The 23836-nt window shown below is 44.0% G+C and overlaps 2 protein-coding genes across 5 annotated transcripts in view; one reads left to right on the top strand and one right to left on the bottom strand.

Moving 5' to 3' along the window:
- The window catches only part of DHRS3 (dehydrogenase/reductase 3), a 1035619-nt gene that overhangs the window by 277934 nt on the left and 733849 nt on the right, over positions 1-23836 (top strand). The gene's annotated exons all lie outside the window — the stretch shown is intronic.
- The window catches only part of PRDM2 (PR/SET domain 2), a 116716-nt gene that overhangs the window by 23771 nt on the left and 69109 nt on the right, over positions 1-23836 (bottom strand). The window contains exons 7-8 of one of the 4 annotated variants that reach the window (XM_050787808.1): positions 20012-22561; positions 18175-19981 (exon numbers count right to left, since the gene is read on the bottom strand). The exons of 1 other annotated variant lie outside the window; for it this stretch is intronic. In XM_050787808.1, the coding sequence (XP_050643765.1) occupies positions 18175-19981; positions 20012-22561 (4357 nt within the window). Of the gene's footprint in view, positions 1-13225; positions 14788-18174; positions 22562-23836 lie in introns of those variants that run through there. 2 more of the 4 variants (XM_050787816.1, XM_050787799.1) reach the window with 2 other exon arrangements.

Raw genomic sequence — 23836 nt, 5'->3', positions numbered from 1 at the left:
TGCCAGTTACTGTGGGTTACAGTGCTGAGTCAAGCAAACACACGCTCTGAACGCACAAGGGGAATTCTGCAAGGGATGGTTTTGTCAAAGCCTATCCCTACTCAGTTCCAGGAGAGTGGCTTTCCACACACAAGGGCCCTGGCCTGAACCGTCCCCTTGCCCCCTCCATAGGATGTCACTTCAGCCCCCGCTCACGTCGATGCCCGTGCCTGCAGTGCCCTCCCCAGCATGGCCTCCTCTCCGGCCCCAGGGGGCCACTACGGGAACACTAGGCACATGGAGCCTTTTGACCCATCTGGTTTGACCTGGTGCTCCTGGAGAGGCAGAGACCATGAGGTAAGTCTGACAGTCCTAACTCCGCCACCAGCAGCCTGAGCGGGTCACCTGCCCCCTCAGTACAGTTTCCTTTATGAAATGAGCCTAACGCCAACCTTGTACGGCTGGGGAAGCATTCCCAACTCTGCCTGCGTGGTGCCTGGAACAGAGCAGGAGCTCAATGGACCTCAATCCAGAGAGGCTCTTACAAGAGGAGACCCCTCCAACCCTCCTTCAGAGAGAGCTGGCCCAGCAGACCAAAGCAGGGAATCAGTAAATCAGCATGGGTACATTCCTCAAGCGTTTCTTAATTAGAAATAGAGGGATGTGTGTGTGTTCACCCACCTTTTTGATGGAGAAAAACACACAAACATGCTGCCTGACCACATTTTAAATTCATGACCCCAAAACTCCGGTGGGCTCCCAGCGCATATGCCTCCTGGCAGCCCTTGTCTGTTCCCTGGTGCCGTTCCCTTGATTACCCACATGGCTGCTGTTCACCGTCTCCCCTCTTCCTCCACATCTCCCCATCCTCACTCACCTCCAACAATTTCGCTCCCTATGGCACACACTGATGGTGGAACAAGACTCCCACAGTTTGTGCCCTGCCTCCCTTCCCAGCTGCCTTCTTCCTTGTAAGGTGGGATGCCGTCTCCTGAGCCCCACTCCTCCCGTGGGTGCCAGGCCCCATCCTCTTTCAGGCAATCAAGGCACTCCCCATTTCCACTCCAGAAGTCTCTAGTCCCGCATCCATGTTTTATTTCTCTCCCTAGCATTTATCATCTGACATGCTATTTCCTTGCTTTCCTGTCTCCACCAACTATAACATAAATTACATGGAGTAGGACATTGTGTCAGTTTTGTTCACTGCTATATCCCCTGGTACCTAGAACAGTGCCAGGCATGTAACAGCAGGTGTAGGCCCCACATTTATGAATGAATGAATGAATGAATGGCCAAGATCTGCACTAACTTTCTGGACTAAATCACACCCACATTACATCATCTGTAACTTCCAGTTTTTGTTAAAAGTGAGGAGAGAACCTAAAACACTTATAAAGGGAATCTGAGTACAAAATCTTCCTATGCCTTTATGATCTCTGTCCTGGTCCCTGCACATTTTTAATTTTCTCACCCATACCTAGTTGGACTGCAATTTTTAAGTGAATTCCTATGAGCCTTTCTAAGCATTCAACTTGTTTTTCATAAAGAGCTCTATGCTATTCATCGGCTTGTATAATATTTAATTCGATTGTGCAAGTGTGATAATAAATACAAGTGGCATAAACAGGTTTGGGAACCAATGCAACTGACCTTTGGCATGCATTTCACTTGGCTGCTGGGAATGGAAGCACATGGACTCTCTCCATGAGCGGTAGTCAGGATTTCCAGAGGCAATGAAGAGCATGCATTAATATGGTGGGTTGGTCAAACTAAAGTCAGTTGGGCTTCAACTGTATGTTTTATCCACTGTTGGCATTCCAACAAAAGTTCAGAAGGATTTCTCGTCCCATTCCATTCTCCAAGGCCCTGTGCTTTGCAAAATGTTCTTTTTTTTTTTTTAATAGATGGAATTTCGCTCTTGTTGCCCAGGCTGGAGTGCAATGGTGCGATCTCAGCTCACTGCAACCTCCGCCTCCCGGGTTCAAAGACAGGATTATCCTGTCTCAATCTCCTGAGTAGCTGGGATTACCGATGCCCGCCACTACACCCAGCTAATTTTTGGTGTTTTTAGTAGAGACGGAGTTTCACCATGTTGGCCAGGCTGGTCTCGAACTCCTGACCTCAGGTGATCCGCCTGCCTTGGCCTCCCAAAGTGATAGGATTACAGGCATGAGCCACCGCGCCACCCTCACAATTCTTAATTCTCTGTTCTTCCTTAGGCAAGGGTGAACATGCTGGACTTAGTGACTAAGTGGAGGAGACCTCTGTGTTTGCTTGGAGTGTTTGTGACTCATGAGGGTGAAGGAGAAATGTCCAAGGCAAGCGATACTGTGTTGCAGATCCGGTTTTTGGAACAGCTTTGTTAACACAGCCCATTCAAATGCATATGGCTCCATGAAACCCGTCAGTGTTTAAACCCTAAGAAGATGATTCATTATTTTGAGCAAAAGTCAGAAAATGTGCAAGGAAAGTCATCCATGGCTATGCATTTTGGGAGGCTCTACTAGGGAAGGATCTCCCCATTCCCATCCCTTAGGAGGTCAAGTGTCAGGAGTTGGAAATTCAAGCTTGGTACCACAGAAAGGGTCACCCTATCTTCCGGTCCAAAAACAGGGATAAAAGAACCTAGAAATCTGAAGGAACAGTTGAATAGTTTACCCCCATGAAGTTCAGGATGTTCAGTTATCGTCAAACATAGCCTGTGAGGACTCGTATCGTTGGTGTGTGTACCAGTGTAGACTGGGAGGGGAGACTATAATTCCACCAGTACCTTTGAATTAATAAACTGTGCTGTCCTGGGTTTCTAGCACAGTTTTATGCTGGTCTCTATGGGTTACTGATTGGCTTTCATCATGCATTTTTAACCTTAAGGACTATGCCCAGAGGCAGTAACACTAATTTTAATTAGCTATCGCCAGCCATTTTTTTCGGCTTGATTTTAATGGATCATTTACCCATGGACGGGACATTCTCTGTTCAATCACCAGCAGTTAGTTGCCCCAACATTCACATTTTAAACCAAGAGGTCACAAGTTAGGGTCACATAAGTAGGTCACTGAAGCGGAGCGGTAGCTTTGGCTCTATTATCCTTGAGGATTTTTCTTCTTCTTCCACAAATACTGAGTTCCTACCACATGCTCAGGGCTATGGTGGGTGGAGGTGAACACACACACGCAGGGCGCTGTGTTGGCAAACCCCCAATTCTCTCTTACCTACGACACTCAGAAACGTCCCCAGCTCCTGAGCTGCCCCTGACGCATCTATTACGGGGTTGTTATAAGAATTAAGGAAAAACATAATTGAAAGTGTTCTGAGAGTTGAAACGCGCTGTAAGTATATCAGAGATGGTAAACAAGCAAAGGAAAAGAATTTAAAATTAAAATCAGAAGAAATTCAGTGATAAGGGATACCATGCCATTAAAAATTTAAAAATTTTTTAAAAAAGAAAAACTTTAAAAGCCCTCAGAAGTCCGGGTAAGACTCATTTGACAAGCTGATAAAAACGAAGATTTCAAAGTCTCACCCCCAGAGATTATGGTTTAGTAGGTCTGAAACTTTTAATCCCCCAGGTGACTTTTTAATGTAGGTGGTCCACTGAGCAAACATCCTGGGCAGATAATCCAAACTAGTGCTCCATCACACACCCAGGAACACAGGCAGGAAACAGCACTTAGAGCTGTAATTAACAATGCAAACCAAACCACAAAATGCTCTTACCTCGCCATGTGCCACACACAACTCAGAACAACACCTTAATAAAACACCTGCTGTTAGCTGGCACTCACAGGCTGTGTCTGTAATTTAAAAAAATACTTTCAAAGGATATAAACCTATCATTAATTACAGGGTTGAAATAACCTGGCACGGCATATATTTCAACTACAATATCTGACACCAGTTCATTGAGGCCTATCAAATGGTTGGCTCCTACATGAAGTTTGTAAAGTTAACACAGATTTGTTTTCACTAAACTCACTTGTAAAATTCAATCACAGGAGCCTAACATAAGCATGAAGACATTAAGAGTATAAAACTCACACCTGTTAACATATACACTGGCTATGAGAGAAATTCCAAAACGATTCCAGAGAAACATCCTGAATCCATAAGAGAAATCCGTTTCATGGGCAGGTCCATCAATCTCTGCTAAAGGTAGTGAACTACAGGTACTTCCATGAGTTTGTAAGGACCAGCTCTTTAAAACTATCAAGATTCGACCACTTGGCACCAAATAGATTATTTATTGTAAACATAAATTAAAGGACACAAGATGGTAAAGAGAAGGAAACTCTTGTTTCACCTGGCAACAAATATTTGCTGAGAAAGGAACTGATTGCACTTTTACCCAAACTTTTGTTTCATTCTCTCCACAAATCATTTCTTTAACTCATGTGTTTTGGGAGCTTAAAAGGAAAAAAGCAGTCCATTATATGTGTGTTACACTTAATACTCTCCTATCTAGGTCACTTGTCCCAGCAACATCACTTACCAGCACAGATCAAAAGCCAAAGTCTATTATGTTTTGGTTTTTGGCTTTCTTGGAGACAGGGTCTCGCTCTGTTGCCCAGGCAGGAACATAGTTGTGCAATCAGAGCTCACTGTAGCCTTGGCTTCCTGGGCTTAAACAATCCTCCCATCTCAGCCTCCTGAGTAGCTAGGACTACAGGTGTGTGCCACTGTACCTGGCTTTTTTATTTTTTGTAGAGATGGGGGTCTCACTGAGTTGCCCAGGCTGGTCTTGAACTCCTGAGTTCAAATGATCCTCCTGCCTCAGCCTCCCAAAGTGCTGGGATTACAGGTGTGAGCCACCGCATCTGGTCAAGACCTATTGTTAATGAGTGAGCAAACTGTGTCCAAAAATCCATGTTCTGGAATTAATGCACTTGTAAGGGAGGTCCTTGGGAGATCTCTCAGGGCCTACCATCTCTTTGTTGACATATGATAATTAACAGGACCACAATCTAGCTTCCCAGCCCACAGTTAACAGAAGCATAACTAAAGGATGCCAGGAAGCACAGACAATATCCATGAGTGACAGATGGAAAAGGAGATCTTGAGGAGTACGCTCTTCTCAAAAGTCACATCTCAAGCTTCTGGATCCTCTAGTGTGGGGTCAGGATCTCCTAAATGCCAGAATCATCTTTTCTACAACAAAGTATTAATTGATGGTTACCTTGAACCCTCAAAGAAGGGTGAAATTGAGTCCAGTGTAGTTTTAAAAAACAGAAAAGTAGCAGACACGAGATCACAGGCAGCAAATACGTGGCACTCCAGAACCACTTCGCCTTTGTGCATACAAGGCAGACATGGGTCACTTAGCCAGCCCTCTTTCCCTGAGTGTGAACCCAGCGTCAGAATCCAGTTCTATGCAGCACCCTGGGCAACTGCTCCCCCTACACAAATGGAAACCTGCTTGTCAACTGTGGCTTGGAAAGACTTCTGTGAAAATAGAAGGGGGAGAAGTTGACCCCAGAGAGTAGGCTCATCCATCCTCTGGGCTGGTCAGTATCTAGATCTGCTTCTTCTCTAACAGAGCTAGAGGGATGAGGCTCCATCCCTGGAAAACAAACAAACGAGGCCTGGCCAAAACCTCAGACATGCTGGTTTCCCAAGAACATACAAAATGGGTTCATCCCGGGAAGAACTAAGACATCCATTCACCTGCAACACACTTTTAAGCTCCTTCAAATCTGCTGGTGCTTCTTGTCCTGCAGACAAGGTGCTTACTAAGTCACATTGTCTGCTGCTTGATGGCGATGCCACTAGAAGGCGGCACAGGGGCGTGACCAGGGGCTCCCTTCTGGCTCCTCACTCCCAGACCTACAGACGAGAGGTAGAACAGACTCGTGATTAAAAGACGAGCCGGACTGCCTGGACTTGACTCCTGGCTCACCTCCTACCATCTGTGACTTCAGGCAAATTGCTTGACTTCTCCGTGCTTCAGTTCCCCCATTTGTAAAATGGGAGAACATAAAAGTATTCACAGGGCTCTTTTGAAGATTAAATGAGGTAATACATGGAAAGCCCTTAATATCGTGGCCAGCAAGCATTGGTGATCATCCTTACATTATTATTGTTTCAGCAAATCGAGGTTATTTGGCTTTCATGGTTTTACAGAGCTAATGAAATGCTTTCTTCTGAACTTACCTTTTAAAAACTGACATTTGGTTTTGAAATTCAAAACCAAGAGAAATAGAAAGTTACAGGGAGGAGGTGATAGAATAAGAATGAATCATCTTTTTTTCTCACTTTGAATTGAAAAATGATTTCCTGTCTTACAGCTCACGTCTCTTTAGTTCTGATGGGTAGGAGAACCTGCTATAAAAAGGAAGTGGCTCTGGTCCACACAGGAACAACTGTGGCCTGGCAAAGACACAGCTAAGGTCCTCGGTGTCACTGGTGGCCAAACCAGGAGTTACAGGCCACTTGAGAGCCTTCTCTCTGGGCAGACGCAGGAGATGAGGGAATGTTCTGGCTACTACAACTCACGCTGTCATGAAATCTTATACATGGCATGCCAGGCTCAACTTTTCATCAGATTCAAACTGAGATTAGAGAGGACATCATTCAGTCATAATAGTGATGCTGACAGCAGCTGACGTTGACAGCACTCACTGGAGTGAACAGCATCTGTGGTCCTTCCAGGCTGCTCTCAAGTTGTCTTCGCAGCAATTCTTTGTGGTCAGATTGATTATCTCCCTTCCACAGAAAGGAAAACTGGGGCTCAGAGAGGTTGAGTGACTTGCATAGATTAAGCTTACAGAACTATACGTGATAAAGCCAGAATTCAAATATTTTATTCAACAAATATTTATTGAACAGCTACTACACGCCAGGCTCCGTTCTATTAATAGATGCTGGGAATGCAGCAGTGAAGAAAACGAAGTTCCTGCCTGGGTAGAACTCTCATCTAAGAAGGGGAGACACAGAGTAAACAAACATAATGAGTCCATAAACAGAATGTACAGAAGGCTTAAGGGTCTTGAACAGTAAAGCACAGCAAGGAAAGGGATGAGGGACCAGGCAGTGTGACAGATCGATGGTCAGGAAAGGCTTCTTGGAGGAGGTGCCAGCTGAGCAGCCTTCCAGGTCCAGAGCCAATGCCTGTACCTACATTCCGCTGCCTGTCATGAAAACAGTAGAACCTCAACCCCGGCTAGCGCTGGCCTGCACCTCACCATCTTTTGTGGAATGCAAGTGGCCTTCAGGAAATTCTGAACTTTGAATTTCCATTTCTATGTAATCACGGCAGACCAGGCTGAACTGAAGCTCTGTCTCAACTTGCATTGCTCCCACAAGGGGCCCTGGGTCTCAGACTGAGAAAGGCTCCGGCGATCCTAGGAGACTGAATGTCCAGAGCTCCCCAGGTACCAAGCTTGTCCGACCTGCAGCCCACAAGCCACATACAGCCCAACACAAAATTCATACACTTTCTTAAAACATTATGAGGGTTTGTGGTTTTTTTTTTTTTTTTTTTTTTTTAGTTCATCAGCTATCATGTTACTGTATTTTATGTGTGACCTTTCTTCCAACGTGGGCCAGGAAAGGCAAAAGATTGGACATCCCTGCTCTCTACTCTCCATGAACCCCGTGGCTCAATCGCTCCGCACTTACCTAGACAGAGAAGAACACATCATTCTAGGAGCCTTTAGGAGTGTTTTAAAAACTCTGACAAAGCTCTAGCCTCACCAAAGGATAGAACCACCCACTCATGAAATTAATAGAAACTTATGCTTCTCAGTTTCCACGAAGGACTTTTTTTCTCTTTCAGGGCTTTTGAAAAGTGAGTCGTTTTGGCAACAGCCTCTTCCTCAAGTTCTTTAGTGATCACCATCATCGAAGGTCCCCACATGCTGCCCCTTTCCACCCAGGACCGGCTACTAAGACCTGGCAGTTTCCTTAGCAGTGCCTCCCTAGGTCTGTTTTTGTGATGACTTGAGCACCTGGCACCGATTAAGCGTCCGCTGTCATCACCAGCGCCACCACAGCCATCAGCCACTGGATCCTCACTGGGAGCACACGCTGCCTTCTGTAATGTGCACGGCACATGGTAGGTGGGGGGCACAGAGCTCCACCGCAGGCCAGGATGCTGGGATGCCACTGGCAGCGTGCCCTGCCTTTCAGTAACTACCAACACCCAGGTAAGGAACACACAGATGGGTAGGCATTCAACATCCATGTTTTTCCCATGATCCTATACACTCTCTCTGCAGCAGAACTGCTCTCTGGCCATCAGCATCTCATATGGGGCACACAACAGCTATGTACATGCAAGTCTCTCCAAAACCCAAAGGCACAGTGATTAGGTGGTTTCAAATTGTAGTTGAACTTGGCTCTGGAACCAGATGGCTGGGTTTGGAGTCCCCACTTGTAGCTATGGGAAATAGTTCAAGTGACGTTGCCTATCTCAGAACCGGTTGATCTATCTGTAAATGAGAATACCATCTCCGTCAGGTGTGGGAGAGCTCAAAATGTAAAGAACTCAGAAAACTGCCCCCAAGCATTGGAAAGGCCAGTGATACTCCAGGTGCCTCCTCACCTGCCTCCATGGTGGTTAGCTCCACCCTGAGGGTGCTCTTAGAGTCCTAGGACAAAGTCCTCCAGGTCTACAGCCTGAGACCTTGATGATTCCGATTGGCTATTGAAAGATGTTTTCTGAATGGCTGACTGGCTGAATCACAACAGGAGAATGCGCCTGAATTCACAAGTCCAATAATAGCCTGGAAATAGAAGCCATCTGAAAATGTTCTAAACTTTAGCTGGGTTGGCAAGGACTGGATGCGATTATAAAAAGCAAGTGAGAAGAGAATGTTACTGCAAGGAAAATTGAATCCATGAGTTTTAAATAACTTCATTCCAATAAAAAAATATTAAAATATATTTTGGGCCAATAATTATTGCTATGACAAATGCAAGCACTGTACATTGAAATTCTGTTAAGTTAAAAAATTAAAATAGCCACAACTGTCTCCTAAGGCCTAAATGCCCTTTTGTTAACTTACCTGTGTAACAAATTCCAGATTTTTAAAAAGTGAGTCCTATTTTAAATGTACATTTACATTTAATGCTAAGACTCAGTAGCTATGTAAGTAGGATTCCAGATTATATCATAGGCTCCTGTTTAAACATGAATAAGGAAATATTTTTAGCTTAGGTATGTTCTGAATCAGAACACAAACCTGGGCTTTAAAATCCACCTGTAGCTTTCTGTGGTTGCTGAAATGACACTCCAGTTCTCTCCCCTCACTGAGTAACTCAGGTGGTACCTATGAAAAGATGTTCAGAAACATGGCTTGTTCTGTTGACTTCCTGTCATGGTTTATTAGCTGGACATGGGAAGGCACATTTAGGCACCAGTCTTCCGTAAAATGTTTATGGTTTCCAGAATGTCCACCTGAATTTCTATTGTAAAAAAGTGTTGAAAAGAAATCCAGCTGGCATAAAGGAGGCAGAAATGCAAGCATGTGCAAATCCTATTACCCGCAACAGGTCGACAAGTTTACTCTAATAAGTATTTCTGGGTTACCTTTTAATGATTCACAATTGAATGTGATTTTTGCAAATGCAAGTAATTTAATGCAGAGTCATGATGGTTTTCTCAATTCTTAATGTAGAAAACTAAATGAAATCTACATACTCGCTCCAGGTTGTAATCCTGTACTTTAAAAATAACCTATCAGCAGAACGCAAATACCTATTTGTTTTGCATGTAACGCACTATTTGCTGAAGTTGGGAGGCAGCCTAGACCAACTTTCTTTTTGGGTTAATGGCCAGCAGCTCAAGGTTCTCCGCTGGTATCTGAGGAGATGCTTGAGGATCCCTGGGCCTTGAGAATCATCTCCAAAATCAAAGGGTATTACTATAATGAGCTTGGCTTCTGTTAAACAGTCACATTGCCGTTGATGAAGCAGATGGCTCTATAAAGCCAGCTTGATTGACCTGAACTAATTGGTCTGTGATGGGGGTAGAAGTTTATTCCACAGTGAGAGGGAAACTAAAAGCAAATGGGTCCAGGAGCAACTCCTGACTAAAAGTCTCGGTGCACCAGGAAGATTTCCTTACCCACAAATGACTGTTCTACTTGCTCACTAATGCTTCCAAAAGCTTTTATGGAGAAGGGACTGCATCCTGTTTTCTATATTTAGACGAAATAAAATTCCTTAAAAAACAAAACAAACAAAAACACCTACCTATAAAAATGATGGACTGCACAGTGCAGCTTGGAGTTCAAATCCCAACTTGCCACCTTACAGTTGTGTCCCCTTGGAACAAAATCACTTTCCCCAAATCTGTTTCTCCATCGGTAAATGACATCAACCTCAGGCTGTCATTGCCAAGACTTGTTTTGTAGATGCTCAGCACAGTACCCAGCGCACAGCAAGCGTTGGAAAGCCACGCTAAGTCCACCCTAAAGCTTCTCAGATCATTCCACCACCACTCAGAGGAAGTGGCACAAGGGCAGAAGGCGGGGAGGGAGGAAGTGACGTGACCCTGTGTAGGTGGCAGCAAGGATTGGGCCTGGGGCCGCAGCAGAAATCCATGGCACCACCAAGGAGCAGTTTTGCACTTTTTTCCCTACATGCCACCCACTCAAACCTCAAACCATATTCAATTTCTATTTTGACATTAGATGTTTGGTCTAAAATCTTAATGTCCACATGTCACCATTCTCACCAATCTGGACCTTTATTTTTCTTATCCCATAATACTGTGTATTCAAGGTTCTGCTTGTGAGGCAAACCCTTCAGGAAAGGTCAAGCCACCAGAACGGCAGGGCCCAGTGGGGCTTGGGCCTTGGACCTTGGAATCAACATAAGCCGGAGAGAAACTACACATTAGGCCCATGGTTCCTTCACCCTCAAGGCGTACCACCTCCTCTTTCCACCGAGTGGACACGGCTCAGGATTGGCTTCAGAATAACGATGCCCTAATGCCAGCTGCACGCCCCCGCCAGCCTGAGGAAGAATGGGAAAACAACACTGCCCACTTTGCAGGATGATTATAAGGATGACACGCGGCACTGCGAGGCCTAAAGCGCACACAATTCTCTAGCAATTGAGAGCTACCCTCATCTTATTTCTTCCCATATTAAATTCAGAAATTCTCCTGTGCCCTTAATTTACCTGGGGTCTTTAAAGTACATATTACCCAGGTAGGTCCCAGCCCTAAATGGACTCATTGGAAAGTCCACTTGTAGGGCCTTGGAACTAGTAGTTTTGACAAGCTCCCCAGGTGAAGTGTGGAACCCACAGTGTTGAAGGGCAGGGCTTGTGGCTCCCCATTTTGTTAAGTCTAGCAGAATGGCCCATCCACACCTCCAACGCCCTCGAACATACGCTCAACAGCAGTGCTTTACCAGCACCTTCACTGAGGCTGCCCTAAGCGGCAGCTGCAGGGGTGGTGCCATCAGGCAGGAAAGAGGCCATGACAGCTGGGCCTGTAAAGACTGATGGGGAATGACAAACCATTTTCTGTAGCTATCAGCCTGGTCTTTGAAGCACTTTAAATGTGGCCTTTATATCCGAGTCAACCCTTTTCTCATCCGCCTGTGCTCTCTAATCCACTTTCAAGGTAAATTGCCCTTTATGATTTTTTTTATGGATTCAAGTCAATATATTCAAAGCGAGGTTCAATATCAAATCAAAATCCACATGAATAAAATATCAAATGCATTAAGTGAGCGATAATTTTAGTAGAGTCATTTTAACGTAAGTATTAAAAGCCGGCAGTCATCTAGATTATCGGCACTCAGATATTAAGCTAGAAGCATCTCCTTGACCACCTAGCCTTTGGGGAATTGTGACAGCGAGGAGGTCTGGAATGTGAAGTATAAAGTGGGGAAAAAAGCCACTATGAAAATATAAGCCCCACAGAGGTCAGGATTTTTGTCCATTTTGTTCAGTGATGTATCCTAAGCACCTAGAACACAGCCAGGCATACCCTAAGTACTCAATAAATTAAGTTGATTTTGTAAAATATCTTGCTAGAAAGTACTTGTAACAACTGAGACGAGACAGCCAGCCTAGCAAGGCATTTACCAGAAACACTGTGAAATGCTTCAATGGTAACAGGGACGGAAGGCTTTAATTAGCTTTTGATTTTTTAAAAAATGTTTAACTCTATCATAAAAGAGTCAAAGCAACCCAAACAAGGCAGCTTCACCCTTGGTGAGATGGATGTGACATGGTTCCTTGGTGACTCCTCCAGTAAACATCTGAGTCCCTGTCATGTTCCAGGCAGAGCCAGGGACACCGTGGAGACCAAACCATCACCGCACCCTTTCAGTCCAGTGCTTGTGTCTGACAGCATCCAGATCCAGGAAAAAAGATCTCCTCCTCGAAGGCACACTCAGAAACCAGCCAGTCCACTCCCCACTTTTTGCAGACTGGGAACTATGATCCAGAATGTAAAGGAACTTGCCCAAGGCTAAAACACCAAAGACATAGCCATGGAGGGCGCTTGTTGGAGGCCCGTTTACTGAAGGTATAGGAAGGGATGAACGGCCGGCAGATGGGTTCGGATGGAAACCCAGTTCTCCCCCGACCATGCTCTTTCTCACAACGTTCAGCTCCTCACAGGGCACTGCTGCGTGTTCAATCCTCATTTGTTTACAACTCCTAATATCAAAGACCACTTCCAGATTCCCACCAACCTCTCTCCTCCTCCGTGTTTTTCTAAGGGAGATATATCGTATGCCAGAAACGTGAGCATCTGGCCAAGGGAAGCTGGCTATCCCTTCACCACCTTTCCCTGAGGAGTGAGTGACAGACAGATGTGGTTAGCAAACTGCTATGATGATAAACTATAGGAAATCGCTTATAGTCAGCCATTTTTAATCTTAAAAAACCCCGGCAATTTCATATAAACTGAGGATGTCATCACAACTTTTTGGTTGCATTCCTTGGAAATCCATAGAAATAAACATCAATCTACAAATTAAACTGTCAGGAAGCACAGAGACCCCACAGATGAAATTATTTTATATTTTACTCTTACCCGAGTGAGTTCACAAGGTACGTCTTGGCATCGTTGCCTGACTACATGTCCACCCTCTACAAAGAATTCCAACTGGAATGAGCACATGTTCAGTTACTGTCAAATAGAAACAAGTGAACAGACACCAGGTGCAATGAGCAGACGCCGCACTTTTAAATTAGAGCGCGGCCTTTGAATAGTCCTCCACACACCTTGTTTTATCCCCTAACTGCTCCCAATTACGTACAAAATGCAGTCCTTTCACAGATGTTTAGAAAGTTTTTTATTGGTTACAATAATATAAAATGCATTGTTTAAATTCTCCTCTAGTTATTAAGTGTTTGCAGCAATAGCACAAAAAAATCTTTTTTTAATACATCTGACGAGCCCCAGTGATTTCAATGCTGGAGGGAAAAACAGCAAACAGCACTCTTGTCTATCTATAATTAACCTCTCTCTCTCTCAATGCTACATTGGTTAAAATCAATGGACAACCCCTTTTGGTATGTCAAATTGTAAATTTTAATGTTTTCATTAGAATAGTCTTTTATAGCACTCTCCAAAAAGAAGCAATAAAATAACTAACAGCAAAGTTCAATACAGGAGCACTCTCTGGGTTAACAACGCCAACAAAAAAAGTGAAATGTAAATCACATATAATACAATTGAAGCGTCCAAAACAATTTAAATAATTTTAAATATTTTATTTTTAAACTGCTACAAATGCTTTATACAATATTTCAACATAAAGTCCCCATAACAGAAATGTAACAAAATGGGAATGATAGTGGAAGGATTAAAGTGGCACAAATTCACCAAACAAATATTAAACTACAAATTTTTAAGAGGTAGATTACTTTTGAAGTCGAGAACAAAAAACAGTATGAATAAAACCTAGCCGCTTTCCACCAACTCAGTCATTAATTTAGGGGGAGGCATAAAATGCAAGGACAAATGGTATTAATATACTTAGGAAGAGGCCAATTTGTTGTTTTTAATCTCTATTAGAGATGCAAGTGTAAAACCTGGTATGCAAATTCATTTATACTTACGTGTAGACATACATCTGTACAGGCCTGGGATGCGCCTGTGCATTGATATATTGCTAAATAGTCTCTGATAATATAATAGTTATAAATTAGTGCCAGATAAGAATCTGAGAGGATAATGCCCATTTGGATACACAAACGCAACACCAGAATAGGCATAAAAAAGAGTCCATATCCAATCTGGTTTCCTCTCCATTAAGCTGGCAATCTACTTGTGATTTAAAAAAACAAAAACAACAAAAAAACAAGAAATACCAGGGTAAGAGATCAGCTAAATGCCTCTCTCTGTCTATAATTAATTTAAAAGAAAGGCATCAAGAGCTGATATGTGACCAAAACGTTTTAAATGAGTGCATCCAAATTTGTCATCCCTGAAACCTACAACAAACTACTGCTAAAACAGAGAACTTGCTTTGCAAGGTTAAGTTCAAATCATTCCTTTCTCCACTACGTGCCAAAAACAAGGGTCATGCTCAGATCTGAGGTACCAGTCCCATGACGAGGAGCCAGTTCATCTGGCCCGTCTTACAGTGCCCTTCTCTTTGGATCTCAATCACCTGGGCGCCCAGCATGCGCGTTGGGCCCCACCGAAGCAGCAGATGCCTGACTCTAAGCCTGCCGGCAATCAGTTGAATGTTAGGATTTTTGAGTCAGCTTCAACTGGTCTTGCAAGCTTGGTAGATTTCGTATCCTTTGCCGTAGTGCTTATCCTAAGTTGAGCATGCAATACCTTTTAGTCAATTAAGGTTTGTTTTGTTTGGGGGGCTTTTCTACAGGAAGTTCCTAGAAAATAAGAAAACTGAAGATAAATGACAACATAACATAACCTTACATGAACTGACCATGTTAAAGAAAAAGGTGAATAGACCGTAAGACAAATGTTATTAAGACGACAACACACACATGACTGAAGGTATTTAGGAACGAGCGTCCTACCCAGAAGATACACCCTGCAAGGAACTACACGCATTTATTTCCAAGGGGTGTAGCAGAGATGGAGGAGAAATCAGCACTTTATTTTTTTTAATCAATTCCTGGTAAATGGAAAAACTTGGTCTAGAATTTCATTTTGCTTCTCTACCTTTAAGTTTTCTTGACTGACTGCGACAGGAACTCAGTTTGAAAAGAAAAAAGTAGCTCTAAAAGAAGTATTAAAGAACCCAAAAACACCATGGGGTTCACAAAGGTGAAAGATGGGTAGGAGGTGAGTAGAGAATGTACCTCTTTCCTTCCCTTTGTTTTATTGGAGCCCCTGGAAATGATCCCTTAGCAACAGATTTAAACTCGGCACTACAGAAAGCCATGGTGAGGGGTGGGGGGTAGGTCACTGTAGTAAGAGCTGCAGCAGGAGAACCTGAATGACTGTGGCATGCCTGCTTTCCTGTGTTTTGTCCTAAGAAAAATATTTGGAGCACATGGCTTTTTGACACCTTGTCTGGCACCATGGCTTATGTTCCAGGAAATGACCCTCAGTGTTAAGTAGAAAACTCATGGAAAAATCACATGGCTGATTGCAAGCATATACTTGAAAAACTGTGGAATCCTAAAGTGGCATTGAAATGTAAAATATCTGAGTATCGAAAACTAGCTCTTAATCACAGCTTGTTGTAAAGATATACACAGGACAAGGATGTGCTGCCTGTTCTATAAGTCATCCCTGTGTACCCAACAGGGTAAGTAAAGCAAGCTGCAAACAGAGTGAAAGTGAGTATTCCTAGACATGTAATAGATGTGATGATTCCTTGTGTCAGGAATCATCCCTACACAAAATTTACAAGTAGAACTATACTTAAACAGGAAGACGACCGTAGTTCAAACAACTCCTTATTAGTGTAATGCAACAAATATGCACTGAGGCTGAGGCCGCCTCTGTAAGAGCCCTGGGCGACACGTTAATGACAATCATCATATTACCCAAGTCTAAGTTTACGAATCCCAGTTTTGTGCTAAACTAACTACAAAGTACTAAGACCAAAACAAACACTTCAAAGAAATGCCCACTTTTGTGTCCAGATAGTCAAAATATATCTTGATGAACATTTGTTTTCTAATTCCCAAGAACACTTCTCAGGTTTATGGTGAGTTGGTAAGTGGACCCTTGGATCACATTCCTGACCTACAGATGTGTCCACAGCACAGTTCCAGCACCTCACACAGAGCTGCCACCAATGCCTGTCATTACCGTCCACGGTTAGGACCATACAATGTTTTCTTATCTGATTCTTCTGTGCTTCCTTTTAGGCCAAATTTCACTCCAGCAAGGTAACCCACTGTTAACTATCAAACAAAGCAAAATAATGAAAATTAACTGGAGCAAAGAAGAGACATTATTTTTAAGGCACTTTAGTCCTCTGTAGTCTTAAAGGTTACTCAGAAGACACTGGGTAGAGGCTATTTGAATAGACTTGATAAATTTATAGTCACTCTGACAGCTATTCTTTGCAGAAATTAATTTTTCCAAATCAACTTTAACCCTGAACTGTGTAAGTGGGGCCCAGTGCAAAACAAGCACTTCTTTTAGATAACACTGAAGACAAAAAGGATAGAAACAGTACATTCTAAAGCATCAACCACCTGAGAGGTGTTTTATAGTACAATCTGTGAAAATGAAGGCACATTCTGTCTGTTGAAGATATAAGCAACTGGAAAAGGATTCAATTTGATCATGTCCTATTGGTGTGGCACCTCCAGAACACAGACTGAGCGCAAACAGGTGCACAATTCAATTACTAAAGGCAAGCAGTTTTGACAACTGATAACACAGGTGCTTATTTTCAGCAGAGCTAACCTCCAAGATGCTACCTATGTATGTGCCGTGGCCAGAGACCAAGTGTTGGTCAGACCTATGGCAACTAAATATTTAACACATTTATGAAGTAGTTTTTAAAAAATCTGATCCATTAATCCTATAGTAAATCATTCAAATCAGCCTGAGTTAATGATTCTTCTCTATCTTTAGCTGTGATTTAAGGCACACCAGCATTAAAAATTCTACCTGATCAATTATGCAGAGCTAATGGCACCTGTGTCCTCGTGACCTCTACAGAACGGCAGTCGCGTCCACACTTAGGATCCCTAATTCCGCTTGCTTAAAGCACCAAAGAATGTTCAGATACCAAAAGCTATAGCATGAAGGCCTAGAGTCAGGTGGCATACCGTGAAAAGACAAGATTTACAAGTATTTTGCAGAAATGCTATCTGATGAGTAATTTTCGCGAGACTGAACTATTCAGAAAGAAACAGCAGGAATTCCAATACACATCCACTTCGGACAAAGGACTTAGAAAGTCTGAGAATCCAATGTAACAAATTCAACCACTGCCCTCTCTCTTCATCTGTCACTGAGAACAGTTCTTAATATAGGAAGCACAGGCAATAAAGCAGTAAAGTCACTTCAAATCTAAGACAAATCCTTCTATCATTAATGAGGAGACAAAGGTACTGACAAACGAGGCTGCCATGCCCTGGGTATCACACCGGCCTGAAAGAGCCGCCAAGGGTCCTGCTTGGAGTTTCAAGCACGTCTCTCCTACTCTGCTTCCCAACCAGAACCTGACTTGTTTACTGTCCTATGGCTGAGCTCAGGAGGTGGCGGACAGGACTAAGGCCTTTTTAAAGGACTATGTTTTGTTTTGACCGATGCAATCAGTTGTTAATATTTAAGCATTGGCAATGAAAGAAAGTCTCAGGTACTAGATCTATACTGAAGTCACAGAAATATTAAACAAGATTGTAACAAGGTTTACTAATGAACTTAGTGACCCGTCTTAACCTAAGAAATGGCCTATGATCGGGAAATAAGACACGTGACACTGAGCTATTACCCAAGACATAAAGGAAGTTTGAGAGGATTTCATATTTTCTTAAGAGTACTTTTGAGAGCTTTTCTATAGTTTCGAATTCAATTTACATCTGGCCATATTAAAGAAGTGGCACCACTTTGTGAGTCCTAAGTCTGAAATTAAAACTATTTATTCATCTCTAAAAGCAGCCAAAGCAGTGACCCTTCATGCCTTTAACTTATGCAACAGCTATTTCCTTTCAGTGTTTAGGTCGAAATTTTACAGGGAGGGGAAAAAAAAAAAAAAGCAACAAGAAACCAAAAACCGCCCATAGGCAAGGATACTGTCGCCTTCCCAGTCTTTCCCTCCCACCAGCTCCTGGGCTTACCTGAAGTCCTTCAGCTCCTGCTTGGCGCTGCCGTCCTCTCTCTTGTTCTCACTCAAGTCAGCAGCAGCTGCCAGCTGAAGGCTTCGGGTGACTGGCCCCCCGCTCCGCTCTCTAGATTTTATATTGAACCGGTCTGTTCTTCTCTTACTTGCCAAGGTGGATTTGCTTTGTAAAATGGCTTTGCTTTTCTGTACCCTCACGTGCAGGCTCCGCGATGTTTTGCTGGAAAGCTGAGCAGAATGATTTTTGGCCACAGCTTTAGGTTTCTTCCCCTCAACATGAGTTATTTTGGCCATTCTTATCGGGCTGGAGTTCCTTAAAGAGGAGGAGCTTGGTTTTTTGGATTTCACCGAAGCTGCAAACTTGACGTTCTGCTTGGACCTGAAGGATGAGGAGGGGAGCGGGACTTGGGTGGGGCCTGAGCTGCGGGCTCTGGTCTTGCCCAACGGAGTCTGCATGCTTTGCATTTTAATCTCCGCATCCGCTGTCCGTCTGCGGTGGTTGCTGTTGCTGTTTTTGTCACTACTTGCAGGTGATGAGTGTCCACCTTTCTTAGATGAATGAGAAACTTTTTTTTTGGGAGGGGAAAGGGGTTTCTTGGGACAGCTGAAAGCGGCATGTTTATTCAGGCTTCCAATGTAAGTGAACTCTCGATTACAGTAAGGGCAGATGTGAGAGGATGACTCACAAGCATTTTTCAAGTCAGCCTTCTGCTTTGCAGATTTGTTTTTCTGAAGAATTGCTTTCTGTACAAGCTGATTTTTTTTCTTCAATGCATTTAATTTGAGCTTATTCGAGGACATTTTGCTGAGCTCAACACTAAAGTTTAGCCTTTTGGGCTGTCCCATTCGTCGGAAGGCATTTTTCCCAGAGTTATCTAAAACCACCACGCCATTTTTGGGTTGCACAGTTTGTTTTAATGGTACTGGGTTCTTCTTAGGCGTGTACCTCTTCTTGTCACTTGCAGAAGCACACGCCAGGATATGTTTGTGCAACTCCGGCATGTTGTCGACACCTTTTCCACACTTGGTGCAGCGAATGGCAGTAGTAAAAGTCTGTGGAATATTGTGTGTAGTGAAATTTGTGGCTGTCACACCAATCCCCATGGGGTTACGGTGATGGTACTGAAATGGAGGTGGTTTAAAGCTTGGGTAATGCTGATTGAGGCCTAATCGAACATCTGGATCTTTTGTCTTTATTCCAGAAGCCATTATTTTTATAGTCGTGTAAAGCTCTTCAGAGGAATCGTTTAACTCCTCTTCTTCTTTCGAAGTTTCTAAAGGATCTTCTGGCAAGCTCTGCATATGCTCTACATGGGCCTTGCTGGGATCTGTAAAGTTTTGGGGCCTCAGAGTCCCGCTTTCAAACTGGTGATGTGTGCACACCTTATCTGGGTGGAGATCTCGCTGGTGCTGCTGCAAATTGCACAAAAAAGCAAATTCTTTTTTACAAACAGAACACACAAAGATATTCCCAACTCCATGAAGCAAAAAGCGATGTTCTGACAAGTCCGTTTTATCCTTAAAAAGCTGCACACAAAATTCACATTTGAAGGGCCATTCTTCAGCATGAATAGATAAATGTTTGGTTAGATCTTTAATGGAAAGAAAAGGTGATTCACAGACGTTGCAAACAAAGTTTTTGTTGAATGTTTCCTGAACAACATCCTGTTCAGCAGCAGACTGGGGCTCTTCCCTGGGTTTCAGACCTTCATTCTCCAATTCCTCCTGTTTGAAAGATATCATGGGGAGAGAAGCCTCCAGATTATCACCAGAGGAAACAACAGATGAGATCGCGGAGAGAGGAGGTGGAGAAGGAGAAGAGGAGGAAGATGAAGAAGAAAATGAAGAGGAGGAGGAAGATGAAGAGGAGGAAGAAGAAAGTGTTGGAGGCCCGGGTGATGCGGCAGACATCAGGGACTCCACAGGAGGAATGGGAGAGGGAGAGGGGGACACTGTTGGGGACAGAATTGGAAGTGGGGACTGTGCAGTGGCATTTGAGAGTGGAGAAGGGCATGGATGTGGAGATGCACTGGAAGAGGGGGCTGGAAGAGGTACGGTAGGAAGGAGGGGAGGGGGCGGAGTGGCAACAGTTAACACCGGGGGACAGGGTGGAGGGGAAGAGGGATCTGTGGGGATCAAGAGAGGAGGCAGCTGACCAGATGAAAGGGAGGGTGTCTGCAGGGCAGGTGATGAAGGACAAACATCAGGTGGGGACTCAACAGTAGGGGCAGGGAAACCAGAGTCCGGACTGAGGTCAGGATCTGGCTGAGCTTCTAGGGATTTACAAGGACTTGGGCTCCTGGTCATATCTGCAGGGTTTTCTACAGGTAAATCGATGCCATTATATTCATTGAGAAGAACCTTCTGCAGCATGCAGGTGGTTGGTTTCCTTTTCTTTACAGCACTACACGTAGGCTGCACTGAATGATTCTCTTTGAATTCCTTGCCTTCAGAGTCACTACAAGGCTTTTTATGCACACTGAGATCTAACACAGATTCCCACTGGACTGGAGTCTTGCCTGTACCCTCAGTCTTCTGTTTGACACCGCTGGATAAATCCAGTGGCTGCTGGTTGCACACACTGCTAAAAGCAGAACTGGCTGTCCACTCTTTAGACATTTTATATTCATCAAAGCATGGAGGGCTCACAGTTTCTCTCTCATCTCTCCCAGACAAACTCCATGCTGGTGAGTCGCTATGACTTTCTAATTTGGATTTTTTGGAAGTCAGCACTGCATCGTTCCACGCTGCTTTCCCATCACTTGGCTTTCCAAAGTCTCGAAGGGCAGGACTGTGCTGTGGAGAACTGGGAGGAGAGCTGGTCCGCCTCTTAAACCTACTTGAGGTCACAGGCAACATTGATGCAGGAGCAGACACACAAACAGGACCTAATTTAGCTATTTCAGTTGCTGAAATCCCTGCAGGAGGAGTTAGTTTATCTTGGGTTTGAAGAAGTTGCTTGAGCTTTGATGACAAATAAACACTTTTCTCTTTATGGAAAGACACTGCCTCCGTTGTTGATATGCTAAGAGGAAGACTTAAGGAGCAGGAGGGGGCCATGGGGTCAGAATCTGCTTCGGCCTTAATTTTGGGCAGTGCAGGCGGGCTCGCCGTTCTCCGTTTCTTGGCCTCACTATTTGTGCTGCCCGAAGGCTCTTTAGGAAGATCTTCTGTTACAGGGACCTGTGTGGTCTTTATATTTTGAGTAATTTCCACTGTAACTGGAGTAAGCAGACAATTTATACCATACAAATCTGCCGAAGCAGACTCCATCTCAATCACATCACAGTTACTAGTGTTGTTATTAGTTTGAATTTTACCATCAATATAGTAATTTAAGTTTTCAGAGATATTGCTAGAAATGTCCATGATGTACACGTCATCTGCTTCCCCTTCCTCCTCTGGCTCTGTGCTTGGTACATAGACGTTCTGGGTGGCCTGGGCCTGTTCTGCTGGAGGCTGGGGCTCTTCAAGGCCTCCTTTTCGCCGTACACCTTTGGGAATCAGATGGCGTTCGTGAACTCTACGCTGATGCCGTCTCATATTAGTATGAGTTCCAAAAACCTTTTTACAATATTTGCACGGATGAAGTTCTTTAACTTCCCCATTCTCTTCTACAACAGAAGAATTTACTGTGTCTTGGGAAGCCTTCTCTGAATTCATGATCAGACAGTCTGGCCCAAGACTGGGAGGACTCAACTCATCTTTTGAAGTAACGTTTTCTCCAGATGCTTTGCCATCAGCCAGGTCCTCTGACGGCTGTAGTGTTTGGCTGGGTTTCCGCTTTAACCCTGCTTCGTGGCGCCGCTCATGCCGCCGCCGGTTAATCTGTGTGCCAAAGGCTTTCCCACAGTACTTACATTTGAAAGCATGATTGATGGTGGATATATGGATATGCATGTGACGCTCAAGCCCCTGTTTGGTTGTAAACTTCCTTTCACAATGCTGACATGGAAACATAAACGTTTCAAATACATCACCATTGGCCTCTTCTTTAGTTCTGGGGATTTGCATGGCAGGTGCTACCTCTGAGAAGTCTTCAAGAGTTTCTTCTGAAGTTGTTTTTGGTTCCTCTAATAAATCTTCTGGCTTCTCATCACACCGTATTTCTGGCTCTTTCACAGAACTTTCATTTGGCATGCTGGCTTCTTCTTCCCCCTCTTCTTCCAACTCATCATCATCTTCTTCTTCTTCATCCTCCTCTTCCTCCTCCTCCTCTTCCCCCAAATCATTCACCTCACAATCTGCTGCTTCTAATCGCTCGTCTGGTTCTAGCTGTGGCTCCCAGGCAGGGGCAGGGGTTGCTAGTTCTGGAGGAACCTCCTGGAGGGTGGCCGGCTGCTCAAGTGCTGAGGCTGAAGGCTTCTCTTCGTCTTCTTTAGGACCTAGAAAGCACATGGAAGCAGAAGCATGGAAGTGAAGCATGGGAAACCAGCTACTTGGTGAATAATTTGTATGATTCAAGTGATTTCTCTTACCACCTAAAACATGAGGGAGATGATGAGGAACAATAAATTACTTCTATTTTATATACTTAATTGATAAAGTTGTATTGGATATGAATCCATTTCATTCATCCATTCATTCAACAAGTATTTAGAGTACCAGCTACATACCAGGCAATATTCCCAGCAGTGAGGATACATACACGAACGTAATAGACAAGGATGTCCGTGTGGAGCTGGGGTTTTGTGTTTAGTTGCACATACATACAACTCTGTTTACAGAAACTGCAGTGTTTAAAATTGTGTTGGAGTAAACTACATTTTAGGAGAGTAGTTGTAAATTCTAATTTCTCATGATTCCAAACTGGAAATAGTTCATTACCAGACATATCACCAGGTTAGATCCTTGCGAGTCTGTCTGGAGTAAATGATCCACTCTCCTTCTTAACTAAAACGTTATATTCAGAAGCTAGAACATTTTCCAGAATCATGTAATCACAAGTTTTTCAAGCTAGATAATCTTTGGAGATCATCTCTTCTAAGCCTAGCCAAGTTATTAAGAACTCAGGAGCATCTCACTGAAGGGAACAGAAATCTGCAGTCCCTTTGGAGTCCCTAGGCCAAGCCCACCTGAGGTGGGTGGTAGAAGGCGGTCACGGAAGGACTTGCTTAGAAGGTGACAGTGGAGGAGAGACCTAAGGAAAATGAGGCATGCAAATACTGGGGGGGGGGGGGGGGGGGGGGGAGGAGCCCCACTCGATAGAGGAACCCTCAAAATGCATAAGCACTGAGTCAAGAACATACTAGATGCGTTCAAAGAACAGCAAAGACGTCAGTGAGGTGAGGTGGGGAAGCTGGGGAAAGTGAGGGCAGGAGATAAGACTGGAGATGCAAACAGGGGCCTACTTACACAAGCCCCTGCAGGCTGCTGGCCTTTACTCTGAGTGAAAACGGCAGGCTACCAGATAGAAATATATAATCTGATTTGTATTCAAGAGACTCACTCTGGTTACTACAAGGAAGATAGTGAACCCTAGGTGACAAGGGTGGAGGCAGATGGACAAGACGGGGCCCACTGCATCCTCCAGGAGAGGCAGGATGGTAGCACAGGGGTGGCAGCAGGGCGGGACTACAAGTGCTCTGGATATACTTTGGTGATGAAGTTGACAATGCGCCTGCTGACTGGTTGTGGTGACAGAGAAGACGACATTCCAC

Source organism: Macaca thibetana, chromosome 1 (genome assembly GCF_024542745.1).
Source record: "Macaca thibetana thibetana isolate TM-01 chromosome 1, ASM2454274v1, whole genome shotgun sequence".
Lineage (NCBI taxonomy): Eukaryota > Metazoa > Chordata > Mammalia > Primates > Cercopithecidae > Macaca > Macaca thibetana.
This window is presented reverse-complemented; position numbering and strand designations above follow the sequence as displayed.